At 33.9% G+C, this 13,495-nt stretch overlaps 1 protein-coding gene across 1 annotated transcript in view; it reads left to right on the plus strand.

The window, feature by feature from the left end:
• Positions 1–13,495, plus strand: part of LOC145681862 (kelch-like protein 12) — a 60,156-nt gene that overhangs the window by 38,188 nt on the left and 8,473 nt on the right. Inside the window, exons 10-12 of the mRNA XM_081753470.1 lie at positions 5,744–5,890; positions 8,784–8,891; positions 12,259–12,419. Coding sequence (XP_081609596.1) covers positions 5,744–5,890; positions 8,784–8,891; positions 12,259–12,419 — 416 coding nt within the window. The remainder of the gene's footprint in view (positions 1–5,743; positions 5,891–8,783; positions 8,892–12,258; positions 12,420–13,495) is intronic.

Genomic DNA, 13,495 nt, shown 5'->3' on the forward strand with positions numbered 1-13,495 from the left:
CCTAAGTGGGTAGAGAAATTGAAAAATTTAAGGCAAAGTGTATTATCTAACGAGTTCTTATTACACTTTCATTGAAATGCGTATCTTAAAAAGGGGGAGGAGTTCAAATATTTTTCATAAAGCTATTCTTCCCAAGGGAAGAACGGCATTTCAGTTAATAACTAAATAAATAAATGAAAATACTTGAAACGAGTGTTTTATTATTATTATTATTATTATTATTATTATTATTATTATTATTATTATTATTATTATTATTATTATTATTATTATTTATTTCGTAAAAACATACTTTTCAATATTTTCGATGTTAAGCCCTTTGAAGAGATATCTTGTAAACAAACTAAAGGATATGCTTCTTGCCAGGGTGGAAAAAAATCATGATTGTTTTCAAAAAATCATTTTTGTTGATTTTTTTTTATTTAAATCGATTTTTTTGATTTAAATCAAATCTTTTTCTTCGTATGATACAAGTCGCGAACTGAAGAAAAAACATTAGGAATTAGTATTAAATGTTAATTATGTCATTTAAGTGAAAGTATTGGGTTTTAATTTTGAATTAAATCCCAATCGTTAACCTATTTCAATCCCAAACAATGTTTCTTAAGCATTAAGGAAAAAGTACAGCAATGTATATCAACATGACACTTTTCTTTTCACGAAAGTTACTGATATTTGGCAGGGGCATATTTTTAAACAATTGGAACTAGCTAGCGGCACGAAATACATATAAAGTACATAAATTTCGCCTAAAATTAACTAACTCACTCTATGACCTATGGAACCCGGAGGTTCAATGCCATGTTCACAAAAGCTCCCCTGACTTCTATCCTTAGTCAACTGAATCCAGTTTCTATTTTGTATTCTTATTTCTGCGAGATCCATCTTAATATTACCCTCCCATGTGCGACTAGGTCTTCCTAATGGTCGTTTTCCGATTGGACTTCCAGTTAAAACCTTGAAAGCGTTCCTACTTTCTTCCATTCTCGCTACAGTCCTGCCCACCTGGACCTCCAAGATTTGATGACCCTAACAATGTTTGGTCAATGGTATAAATTATGCAGTTTCTCATCATGAAGTTTTCGCCATTTCTCATTTCCATTCCTTTTGGTTCCGAATATTCGTTTCAGGATTTTATTCTCAAATACTTTCAGTCTGCGTTCTTCCCTCAGCGTAAGCGACCATGTTTCACAACCATACAGCACAACAGGCATAATTATCGTTTTATATATTTTAAAGCTTCAAATTCCTCGACACAATTCACGATGATAAGAGATTTTGAACTGAATAATAACACGAATTCCCTGCAGGAATTCCAAAATAAAAAAATCAAGATGATCAGTTCCAGAAGAAGAAACACTTGTGATTGTTAAAAATATGTTTTATGTGACGTGAAAAACAGTTCAAATGCGAGTTGTCCGTGCATTTAAGACATCTATACATAGCAGGCACGTTTTTATAATTTTCTGTTGGCTATTTTATTTCCTCTTACAATTTTTCCTGCACAGGCGCGGCAAATTTTCTGCGATCACATCGCAGATCGCGGCATGTTCTGCAATGGGGTCAAGTATCCACTTTATCAAAAGTATTATTCGATATTTTAACGCATCCAAAATTTGTCGTATTACGATCCCGAGGAACTTCTATGTATTTAGTACATAAATTTCGCCCAAAATTTTAAAATTAATTTTTTTTGTTTCGGAGAGGGGATCGAACCCTCTAAATACGCCCCTATTATCTGGAAACAAACAAATAGACATGAACACAAAAGAGCTTTCATCTTAAATGTCCATGGTGATTTCCCCGTTGGAACAGAAATTTTAAAACCCTGTGTTACAAAGAGAAGAAAGCAGGGTTCACCCGTAACCCGTTCAAACGGGATTTTCCCTGATAGTTCCCACATGATACTCGTTTCATGCTGTGCTTACATACATTTGAGTCTCACTGTAGTGTGATTATTATCTTCCATAATCGGAATAACAGAAGAGAAACGGGATTTTACTTACTTTCACTTTAAATTAATTCATTTCGGAATTTGATTTAAATCAACGATTTTTATTTAAAAAATCAAGTGATTTAAATCTTGATTAAAATCGTGATTTAAATCAAACTGATTTAAATCAATCCACCCTGCTTCTTGCTCTACTCTATCGTAAGACGTGTTCAAATTATTAGACTCACTCGCGAAAGATGCAAAGTTGATGTAAAAGTCCTAATTTTAGAGTTCTAGAACATTTAATTTAATGGTTAAACCACCAATATAGGATCCTTCGTTTGTTTTCTGTACAGTTGAATTGGTGATATCACTGTTGAAAAATGAAATCTTTGAGTTTTACGTCCCACGCTTATACCGGTTAGGCTAAAGGAGACGGTGATGATAAGTAATGAATGAAATGGTGGAATAAAGAAAGTGGGAGGAAACGGGAGAACCCGAGGAAACCCACGCACACGGTGTTCGAGATATCACTGTTGAACAGCAGATGGCATTGGTGCGGAGGGAAATAGTGAAAGTTGTGTTTCAGTTGTAGATAGATATTGTGGTTCCTATCAACAAGTTACAGTCTGAAGTGTTGTGGTTGCTGTTGTAACAAGTTACAACATTCAAAGCGTTCAACAGTTCGAATGGGCCAGTTTCAAATGATCATTACGTGTTTCGTGAAGTCCGGAATCTTTTATTCCGTAAAGTCCTGTAATCGCAACATAATGGGAAAAGCAAAAGGACCTTTCTCCGCGTAAAATGGAAGTTAACAAAATACTTCTGGTGGAAGGAAGATATACACGGTGACACATTGCTAGTAGAGTTGGGATAGAACAAAAATCTGTGAGTAAAATCTCTGTTGGAATGAACAAGATCCAAAATAGGGTTGGGAAGTGTGGACGAAAACCAATGTTATAACTAAGAGGTATCAGAAAACTAAAAAGATCGGCTCTGGGAAACAGAAGTGCAACTTCCAAGAGACTTAAGCATAAAAATAGCTAAGTATGGCGCAGACATTTGGCCTGAAAGTGTTCGAAGGATTCTTTGTGCCGAGAAAATAAAAGCACGCATTCAAGAAAGAAAACAGAAATTAGAGTCTACTCCAATCATGGCAAAGAAGCACCTCGAATGGGCACGAGACCTAGAATATTGGACTGCTAACGTTTGGAGAATGGTGTGTTTCAGTGATGAATCATGTGTCTAATGAATGTTCACAATATGTGCGACGTCGACCTGGGAGGAATTCAAGTTAGAATGTCTTTAATAAACCGTGAAGCATCGTACTTTAGTCATGGTCTGGGGTGTGATCTCTGTCTTCGAGCCTGGAAGACTGTGTATAGTAGAGGGGACGATGAAGCACGACCAATACCTACAAGTTCTTCAAGAAGACTGCTTGCTCAGACTGCAGTCTAGTTTGATGATGTACAATTCATCTTTATGCATGATGAAGCCCCATACCACCGTGCCAAAGCTGTGACAAAATTCTTCCAGAACAACGAAAATAGTGTTCTTTTGTGGCCGGACACTAGTTCTGATATGAACCGATTGAAAACCTTTGGAGCTGCGTAAAGGAAAAGCTAAAGAAGAAGCACATTTTAACCAAACATCAATTGATCGAGGAGATCAACAATTTGTGGTATCATGATGCTGAATTGAAGGCAAAATGTGCTAAACTAGTACATAGGATGCCACAAAGGATAGAAGAGTTAATCAAGAATCGAAATATTAATCTTTGTGTGAGAGAGAATTTTCTTGTAAGTATTCCATTTCACTTTTTGTTTCCAATTTGGATATACACACTGTATAGTAATTATATTTGAATGTCTTGTTTGTTTTGTTTTATTGGTATTGAAAAGCATATGCCACACCCACTAGAAATTAGGACAGAATTACATGGTAGTAATATGGACTAAGTTCTAACGTATTTTCTCATGCAAAATTGTAAGAACAGTAAAATATTCAGAAACTGAATGTTGAGTCTAATAATTTGAACTCGTCTGTATTAATGAATTTACTCAAAAATGATTATTCGCTAATTTGGCTGGCTATATTGTAGATATTATCGAAACATGGGCAAGGAAAAAGGGTTTAGTGGGAATAGGATGGGTGGGAACTAATTACACTGGGTAGTAACTACTGGATATCTTATGAGTTTCCATACAGGAAAAATTAACATTTTGTTCTGAAAATTATGTTTATTTACATAAAATGCTCTGCATGACTACAATTGATTTGAAATCACATTTCGATGTATGTCCTCCACTGTTGAAGAATACATGTAAGCACAGCTGGACTTGTGCTTGTAATAGCGTTGGTGATGTGTGCATTGAGATGATTAATGTTTTGTATCTTCTTCTAGTACATTGTGGTCTTTAAATACCCCCAAAGATAAAAGTTAACTTGAAGTGAGATCTGGGAGGCTACTCAACAGGACTACGCCGACCTATTCAAGCATCTGAAAACTACTGATGTAACATTTCATAACTGATTATTCTTCCTATGTATGGAAAATTATGAGACACCCTGTATATACATTAACCCATTATTAGATGTAAACATAAACATCTTGAGGTTTCCAATGCGAGTTTTTGCACTATGCTTAGTGACCTTCACAGTATACAGTAAAAAGCTGCATTGAAAACCTCAGTATGTTTTTTGTTTACAAGGGATATTTTATTACCTGTGTTACAATGTGTATAGAATTACTACCTATGTTATCAGTTTTTATCAATCCTATCCCATGTAAACGCTATTTTTTTAGTTGTACCTATGTGTTGAAAATACTGACGGCATAATGAGCTAAAATTTAGACGGTTAATGGTATTTTGAATGAATCTCTAATATCTCTAGCAGTAGAGTACAGCAAGGTGAATGAGCATGATTCCAGTTTATGGCGTACTGCATTATTATTATTTGACGTGTTGGGCAAAAATCGACAAGCTGTTTTTGCACTTTTCTACCTCGGTGAATCTGGTTTCCTTTTAATATATATATATATATTAACAGTTTTATTTTTAACCTCAATCGATAAAGTGTAAGGGAGAGCGGGAAGCTCGAAAGTGCAAGGAACTTTCAGGATTCATAGTTTCAAGTAAATGAAATGATCATTATATCTACAGCTTTCTCTCCAATGATTTTCTGTGGGTCGTGCTCCCCCTCTTTAGTGCTTTCTCCTTTTCTGATGCCTACTTAGAGCTGCCCATATGTTCTTTCGTCACAAGAACGTTCCATTACAACATCCGGTATGGTAGTTTAGTATATAACCCTATTTTCCTACTATTTTTTCTCGTTTCTTCATTCTAGACTACAATCTGCACTCTTCTCTTGTGGTCAGATGTTCATTTTTAAAAATCGAGTGTCTTGGTGAAGTTCCTTCTAAATGTTTTTCTTTCATAACTACGATAAAAGTACCTTTGATTTTGATTTTTGTATATTAACGTTGGAATTTCTTTGTTCTAACCATCACAATGATATGAAGGTACTTTTTTTTCTTTCTTCCTTTATAATTACTGCCATGTTTGAATTGATTACAAAAGTAGTGTCATTGTCCACAACTATGAGTGAATATATTTTATAATAGCGAGACTACGCGAAATGTGAGCAAATTTCTATAAGTATCTTCACATTATGCTGCTTTTTTGGCTTTTCGTTTTATTTAATATAAATTTATACTTGTTGAATTGCTGAATATTTAATATACACTAGTTTTCTCAGTATATTGATAGCAGGATATTAAGTCTGAAGTTTAAATTTACTTCTTGTTAGGTGGTGCAGTATTAGAAGATGGAGATGGTATTGAACTAGTTCAGCAGTACAACCCGTGCACTGATACGTGGACAGAATTAGCTCCAATGCTGATTCCTCGCAGTGGATCGGCAGCATGTGTGTTAAATGGATACATATATGTGATTGGTAAGTAAAGAAGCATATTTTTACTCTGTAATATCCCACATTAGCAAAATAATTCTGTAATTTATCATGTAGGCCACTGACACACATTTAGATCTGAGGCGGCTTTGTATTTTTGGTGGTCATTTAAAGTAAATGACTGTTGGAGCAGAAAGTAATGATTTATGATGTGGCCGGGAACGTTTTGTAAATATTGATCGCGTCTAAATTGTTCCAGAATAATAATATGTTATTGATTTACACTTTTTGTATCTATGATTGTACGGTAAAATCTATAATGTTCGTTAACGATATCTAAATTTAGGTATATATACATCGTTTGGAAATCCGAAGTTATATTAAAATATACGTACGACGAATATCTACATTTCGCTAATGATGTATGTGTAATTATTCAGTATCCATATATATATATATATATATATATATATATATATATATATATATATATATATATATATAATATGTAAAAATGTATGTGTCATTTGGCTTAATCATTAAGACTATTATATATATATATATATATTAATTTGGTTTGAGTTTAGCGTCTTTCAACAGCGAGGCTATATGAGAGGTGGACCTACAGCTTAACGTGAAATCCGAATCGCATGAGCTCCCACCGGGAAACTAACCCGTATCTCCTATGCCATATTCGCGTACGCTAACCGTTAATCACGAGGGAGCTATCTTTATAATGGAGAGGTATTTGCTTTCGATTTACTACTTTATAGATTAATAAAAATGAACAATATATACAATGAATAATATAAAAATGAATATACATTAGAGAAGGACCACAAAATCCACATCAAATTTATAAATGTAACGTTTTAATAAAAGGAGGAACAGATTTCAAGCAAAATTAAGCCGAAAAGCATGTAATCTGGTGAGGGTATGAGCATAGAGAAGGCATCAAAACGAACAGTTCGTCTGTTTGGTTGGTTGTTTTTAGTGTCCTTTTACAGCATGTATACTATTTAAGACATGGGCTTATATTTTAATATGAAATCTAGAAACCACTTAAGTTCCTACCGAAAATCAAAATCGATTCTCCTACAGGAGCAATAGTCTCCAAGATGGGAAGATAAAGAACTTACGTCAAAGGTAGATAATTTCACTGTAAAGGAATGTGATGAGGTAAATCTGCACACCACCGTCAAAAAATTTTCCTAAGAGTTTATTGGCCATCTATAGCAAACAGAGAAAGTAAAGAAAATGAACAAATGTGATTTATCAAAAACAACAACAGATGAATATCTGCAGCAATTTGTTAATTAATCAATAAAATGAGCTTCTACATGATCTCACACTGTGATGCAGATGCAAAATGTGTCTTGTACGATATTCGCAAGCGTAATGAGCAGTGGTTGTACGTTGGTAAAAAGTCCCTAAATGAAAGTGATGCAACATAAGGTTTTGTTATGGCGTGGTGGACAGCGTTTGATGTCGTGCATTTAGAGATGAAAAAAAGCCGGCTTTTTTGGGATGAAAGTTTTCTTCCCATAAAAAGCCTGCACTTTTTGGGGAGACGGGAAGGGAAATTTTCGCTTTTTTTTTTCCCTTTTTGTGACTTTCTTGTTTCGCTTTTGTCTCCCTGTAGTGGATTCTACAACTAAGAAAGTTCGTTTACTTCATCCAATATTTGTGAGCCCTATATTCAAGCAGGAGCTGGCTGTCTTCATTAGTTTTCAAACTGGCATTGCAGTTGTGAGCATGTGTAAATTATACAACACTCACATCCCAAGTATCGTTGCGGTTGCCTAACTTCAGAATGTTCGAAGAATAATAATTGATGTAGAATAGAGTCTCCACCTCCCAAAGAGTCGAAGAATAAAAAATATTGAGATTTCGATCAGTAACAACTTTATCAAATACATTGAAGTTATACATGTTGATGTATCTTTTACTGGTTGCTTAATCTGGCAGGCAAGAAAAAGTACCATAAGCCAAGAAACAGTTACAAAACTATTTTTGTCTTAATACAAAATGTTGCTTATATTTCGCTTTGCATTCGGAAAACGTTTTATCCTGAGCCTCAGAGAGTCCAGTTTACAGAATTAAAGCCATAAAGAGCTATTCACAGAATAACATCATTATTTTCTTTACTGTTATATGGATGTCAAAATTTTCGTGTCAGTAAGAAATTTTGTGAATATCGTTCTAAATATTCTCCCTCTCGTATTTTAGTGGCCCCAGTAACTGTTATATATAGTTATAATGAATTTTTAGTTGATTCATAAATTGAATTATATTTTTCCTCGAAATTTAATACATTTTCAGAACTCTTATTGCTAACACTATAAAACTTATTACTAAAACGTTGTCGTTTGGCCATGGCGTTATTAGGATTTAAATGAGGTTTATATGAAACATTCATGAGAGTAATTTAATTTAAATAATTATGTATATCTGTTTTGCTTAACATTCAGCGCAGTGTACTGACTTCTACAGTTAACTGCATCGACACATACATATATATATTTTTTTAAGGTTAAGGAACCATATAAGAAGCTTTTTTCTTCTTTCTCTCTTGTTCTTATTCCATTGCAATTCCTGAAATTGTGAAGATAGATATCGATAATTGGATTATGAAATACACAATACAGTTTGCTCCGATAGGATGTATCGTTATTTCATCAAAATTAAAGAGGTATAAAATTTTTGTCCAGTTAAATTTGCAGTTGAGCTCTTAGTGCAGTTATTTAGGATATAGAGATTATAAATGAAAGTAAACTTTTCGAATAATTTTGTATTCCTATTGTTGGTGGGGGTGAGTAATAGATAAATTTAATTTAATCATGTCACGATAAATATCATCAAGTTGAAAGTTCTGCTTTTATAATAACATTTTAATTATTCTAGAAACATTATAATTTAATAACCGTATTCAATACAGGTGGCTGGCATGCATCGACAGAAAATACGAATAAAGTGGAGAGGTACGACGTTCAGACCAATTCATGGGAATTCAAAGCCTCAATGTGTGAAAGAAGGTATAGACCTGGTAAGACATTACTACTAGTTTTATTCAAGTGTTTATTTTTGATACGAATATTTTGAAAACTTCAATATTTTTACTTGTATGTCACATCATGACTAGCTAAATATTAGCGTTGATAGGTATCTTCTACCACTGGTCTCTGCTTTCCTTGTCTTTTTGTGGTTGTGAACATAAATCTGTATTGTGCCTTGAAATCATAATGCATACTGAGTATTAATATCTTAATAATGTTTTTCTAAATTCAACATTCGAGTAAATACTGTAGTTTGCATACTAATAATAATAATAATAATAATAATAATAATAATAATAATAATAATAATAATAATAATAATAATAATAATAATAATATAAATAAATAAAATAAAATAAAGTGTCCCTGTTACAAGCAGTGATGTTGAAAAGCAATATTTCTTAACTATTCTCATCTTTCTTGCTCTCTTATGAGGTGACATAGCACATAAATTACCGTAATGGTTTAAAATAAGATTAAAGATTAATGTTTTGCATTGCCATAACCAAAAGTAAAGCGTTTGCAAAATTTCTGCAAGATTCCACCATTTTCGGCATTCTGTACTTGCAATGATGAAACAACTAATTACTGGAATGAATCGCATAAAGCACATCTTTGTCTCGTCCATAGCAAATGATGGATAAGTTACAAATAATGTGAATTTTTTCGAAATTTTGAACTAATTTTCAGATGATTTATTGCTTATAATATTGGGTGGAGGGGGGCTGCAATATTTCCTTTGTGTTTTCTAAACGTGGACTTGGATTTCTGACTGTCAAGAACCCCACTGGTGACCAGAGCCCTCGCCTTCGGAACGCATAATTGCAGGTTCAAAGACGCTCGAGGTCTTGTTGAACACAGTGGTTCGGAGTCCTCTTTGCCAATAACTTAGGTCTCGTTAAAGCTACTCAGCTCATTTAGGAGGATAAGAACAATTTTCAAAAACATACCTATAAGTATCACAGACCTTCCAAAATATCTATATCTATATGTCTATCTCTCTCTCTCTCTCTCTCTCTCTCTCTCTATATATATATATATATATATATATATATATATATAAGAAATCACGACGATAAAATATAGGAGGTTTCGTGAAGCTATGAAAAAGGAACATTTCAATTATCCGATAGGTAGAAATAATAATATCACATGGAAATTACGTCTTTTCTTATAAAGTCAACCCTGTACGCTCAATAGATGTCACTGAAACAGAAAATTGGATATCAGAATAGGAATGACAGAACAGAAAATGTAGAAATGACAATGGAATACTGAAAACGCTACGGGCAGCCGCACAAATACCGTTGCACCCTTCCTGGAACAACTATCTGAAATGTAAAATAAAATCTAAAATGTAAATATTCTGCATCTGACGCTTTGAAGGTAAGATTTGACTATGTATAACATATTCTACAATTATTTGCCTACAGTTAGTGCTAAAGGTATTGACACACCTAAATAAATTATTTATAAGTCTTTAAAATCGCTACTCCATAGAACTTTTTAATGAATATGACGAAACTAGTTTATTTTTTGTTTCATTTTGTAGATGTATGAATACTTTTTGCGCTAACTGTATATTGTTTGGTGTAATTATCTTTAGACAATAAGCAGGAAAGGACGAAACACGTAAGAGTTTCCGTTCAACCACTCTACTGTTGAGACAAAAGACCCTCCAACCACCCACACCTTATTTCCTTATGTTATTTTCACAAATGGAAGTAGCAATGCCACAAAAATATAGGTGGTTTCTTTAAAATGTAGGAAATAATAGGAGTTAAAAGGAAGAGACGCAAATATATACGAAAAATAGGAAATGTAGGAGCATTGGAAAGCCGGGCATCACGAACTCTTTTAGTCCAAATAAATATCTGCATGGTACCTATCGAAAAGAGACCCTGACTTTTCTTTCTTCAGTCTTTTATGTTCTGCGAAGGAGCCATCCTTTCATGACGGGCCGAGGTCACATATGAAAGTACACTCCAAAATTGGAATAAATTAGTAGAGAAACCATACTTTTTCAAATATATTGCAAAAGATTTTAAGTGATGAAATTATCTCCATGAAAATTGTTATTGTCTTCCAAATGGCAAATAAAGACTTCCGCGTTGAGCCTTAAAAAAATATAAAAATTAAAATTAATCGCAAATTGCATAGCGTACATAGATCAGTACTTACCTCTAAGAAGAATAACGATGTTTAAAAAACGTTCTATGGTTCTCTTTATCTTGCACAACAAATCAGAACAAAAACCATCTGCTAAAATGCTGATACTTGTTCTTGCTTCTTAGTAAGCGAGCTACAATAGCAAATGATGCGAATAAAACTCTTGCATTACAGTAGCCAAGCACCGCGTATTTACCTGCAAGACCATGACACAGGACTCGACATGCAAGACTAAGACAGTTTTGGTTTTGTTTTGTTCATTATTATTGGATATCACTTTTCGATACTTATTTTCCTCCATAAAGAACCCAGTGTTTTTCCTAAAAACAGTAAAAACCCGAAAAATACACATGGTAAGTTAGGGTTTTCAAACACTGATATTTTTTTCTCACCTCTTGTAAACTAATCTTGTACGTATATGGCGGAAGGAAGTAAGTATCTCTTATTAAGGTTAAAATCATTTGGAAACAAATATATTCGGAGACTACGATGCTGATCTATTTGAGTATTGTCTATGCATTTGAGTATATGAAACTATACATTGGGCAAGCTTTGACAGCATAATGGATTCGAAATATAGTAATCGGGATATTTTTTTTTTTTTTTCACCGTTGATATGCGAGTATAACATATCTTTAGATTACATCTCTTATAATGATAAAATAACTTTAATGTACATGCAAATTAATTTAAATTACGAGGTATTGATGCAAATAATCAAAATGATTGGCACGTGAGATCGAATCCTGGATACTCTGTTACAACCAACCATATTCAAGCTAGCCTACTTTGCTTGATTGAAACAAATGTAGGTCCCCGTTTTATTAATACTTCATTGCTTTTTAAAGCAAATTTTCATTAAAATTGTTTTGCAGAAATTTCACTGTCTAAACCCCAGATTTGATAGCCTATAATTCAGGAACCAAAAAACCTGCACTGCATAATACTTCAGAAGCTTATAATAGCAAATCACGGTGTACCGCCATGTCAAGTGAGATCCAAATCGGATGAGTTTGCGTTAACTCGTATGATACATAGTGTTCTTGATTTTAAGAAATTCTACAATGTTTTGTTTCATACTGATAGTAAAGTGAAGTAACTAAACGAAATATCTAATTGCGTATTATAGTGTTTGAACACCGGGAAATTTTAATATGAGATATAACTCTTTATTTCTTTCGTTATTAGGTGTAGCTGTTGTAGACAATAAAATCTTTGTGCTCGGAGGAGAGGAAGGCTGGGACCGATATCATGATACCATTGAATGTTACCATGAGGATACAGACACATGGGAAGTACTTGGAGAAATGCCCACGTCTCGTTCATGGCTTAGCTGTGTGCCGCTTCAGGTAATTGAAGTCTTACATTTTAAGTCAACGTATTAGATGGAAATAGAATCTTTAATATCCATTCGCTCTGCTCGGTGGCAAATTCAGGATCTGTATGAGTCTTTCAAATGCAAAACTCGCTCTATCGAAATTAACATGAGTTATGCGTGGGTCCAAGAGACCTTTTAGGTACAAAACATTCCCAGTTTCAACGCCTAGCCTCTATCAATATCAACAGTGTTGAAGAAACTTCCGCTACAACCACATCACTTCTTGCAATATAAACTTGAAACTCCTTGAACTAATGTTCTGATGTGTAACAACATTTATCAACTTGTATGTATGAAGAAGAAGTAAAATTAGGACCAAAAAGAAAAAGAAATAAAAGAAGAATGGCAAAAATATACTTTTGAACACAGTATTAATAAAACAAATTGACCAAAGCACCAAATTAATATTAATAATACTTGTGTAACAGTTTTGGCAATATAACATACACGTCATCAAACATGTTATACACGAATAACGTGTGTGATGAAGGCGATGTTATATTGCTGAAACAGTTATCAAGTACAGGGTGTCCCAACATTCTTTCCCTGATTACAAACATTCATAAGGCATAAAATATGGCACATAGATAAATACTTTATTTTGAATTACATGTAACACATTCAAGTTTTTGTGTACACAATTAATAAATTCCTACGTGTGATCCTTTCGTTGACCGAAGGATATCCAGGTGATATTCCAATACGCTCCATGTGTTGGTCAACGTGACGTGAGGGATGAATGCTATGAGTTAAGTAATTCTGCGCCGTAATGCTATGATGTCATTCATTGCTGTTTGGTATACCTGATACTTGGCATAGCCCCAAAGGAAGAAATCCAGTGGTGTTATGTCCGATGATCGCGGAGGCCAGTTTATGGGACCATCACCCCGATCCATCTTCCCGGAAATGTATTCAAATAGGCACAGACATCTAATCCCCAATGAGGCAGTGCACCATCTTGATGGAAAATTAAGTCCGGAATGTTCTGAATCTGTGGCACAACAAATAACTGCAACATATCAAGATAGGTATTGTCTGTGATCGTCT

Source organism: Thermobia domestica, chromosome 3 (assembly GCF_964235325.1).
Source record: "Thermobia domestica chromosome 3, izTheDome1.hap1.1, whole genome shotgun sequence".
Classification (NCBI taxonomy): domain Eukaryota; kingdom Metazoa; phylum Arthropoda; class Insecta; order Zygentoma; family Lepismatidae; genus Thermobia; species Thermobia domestica.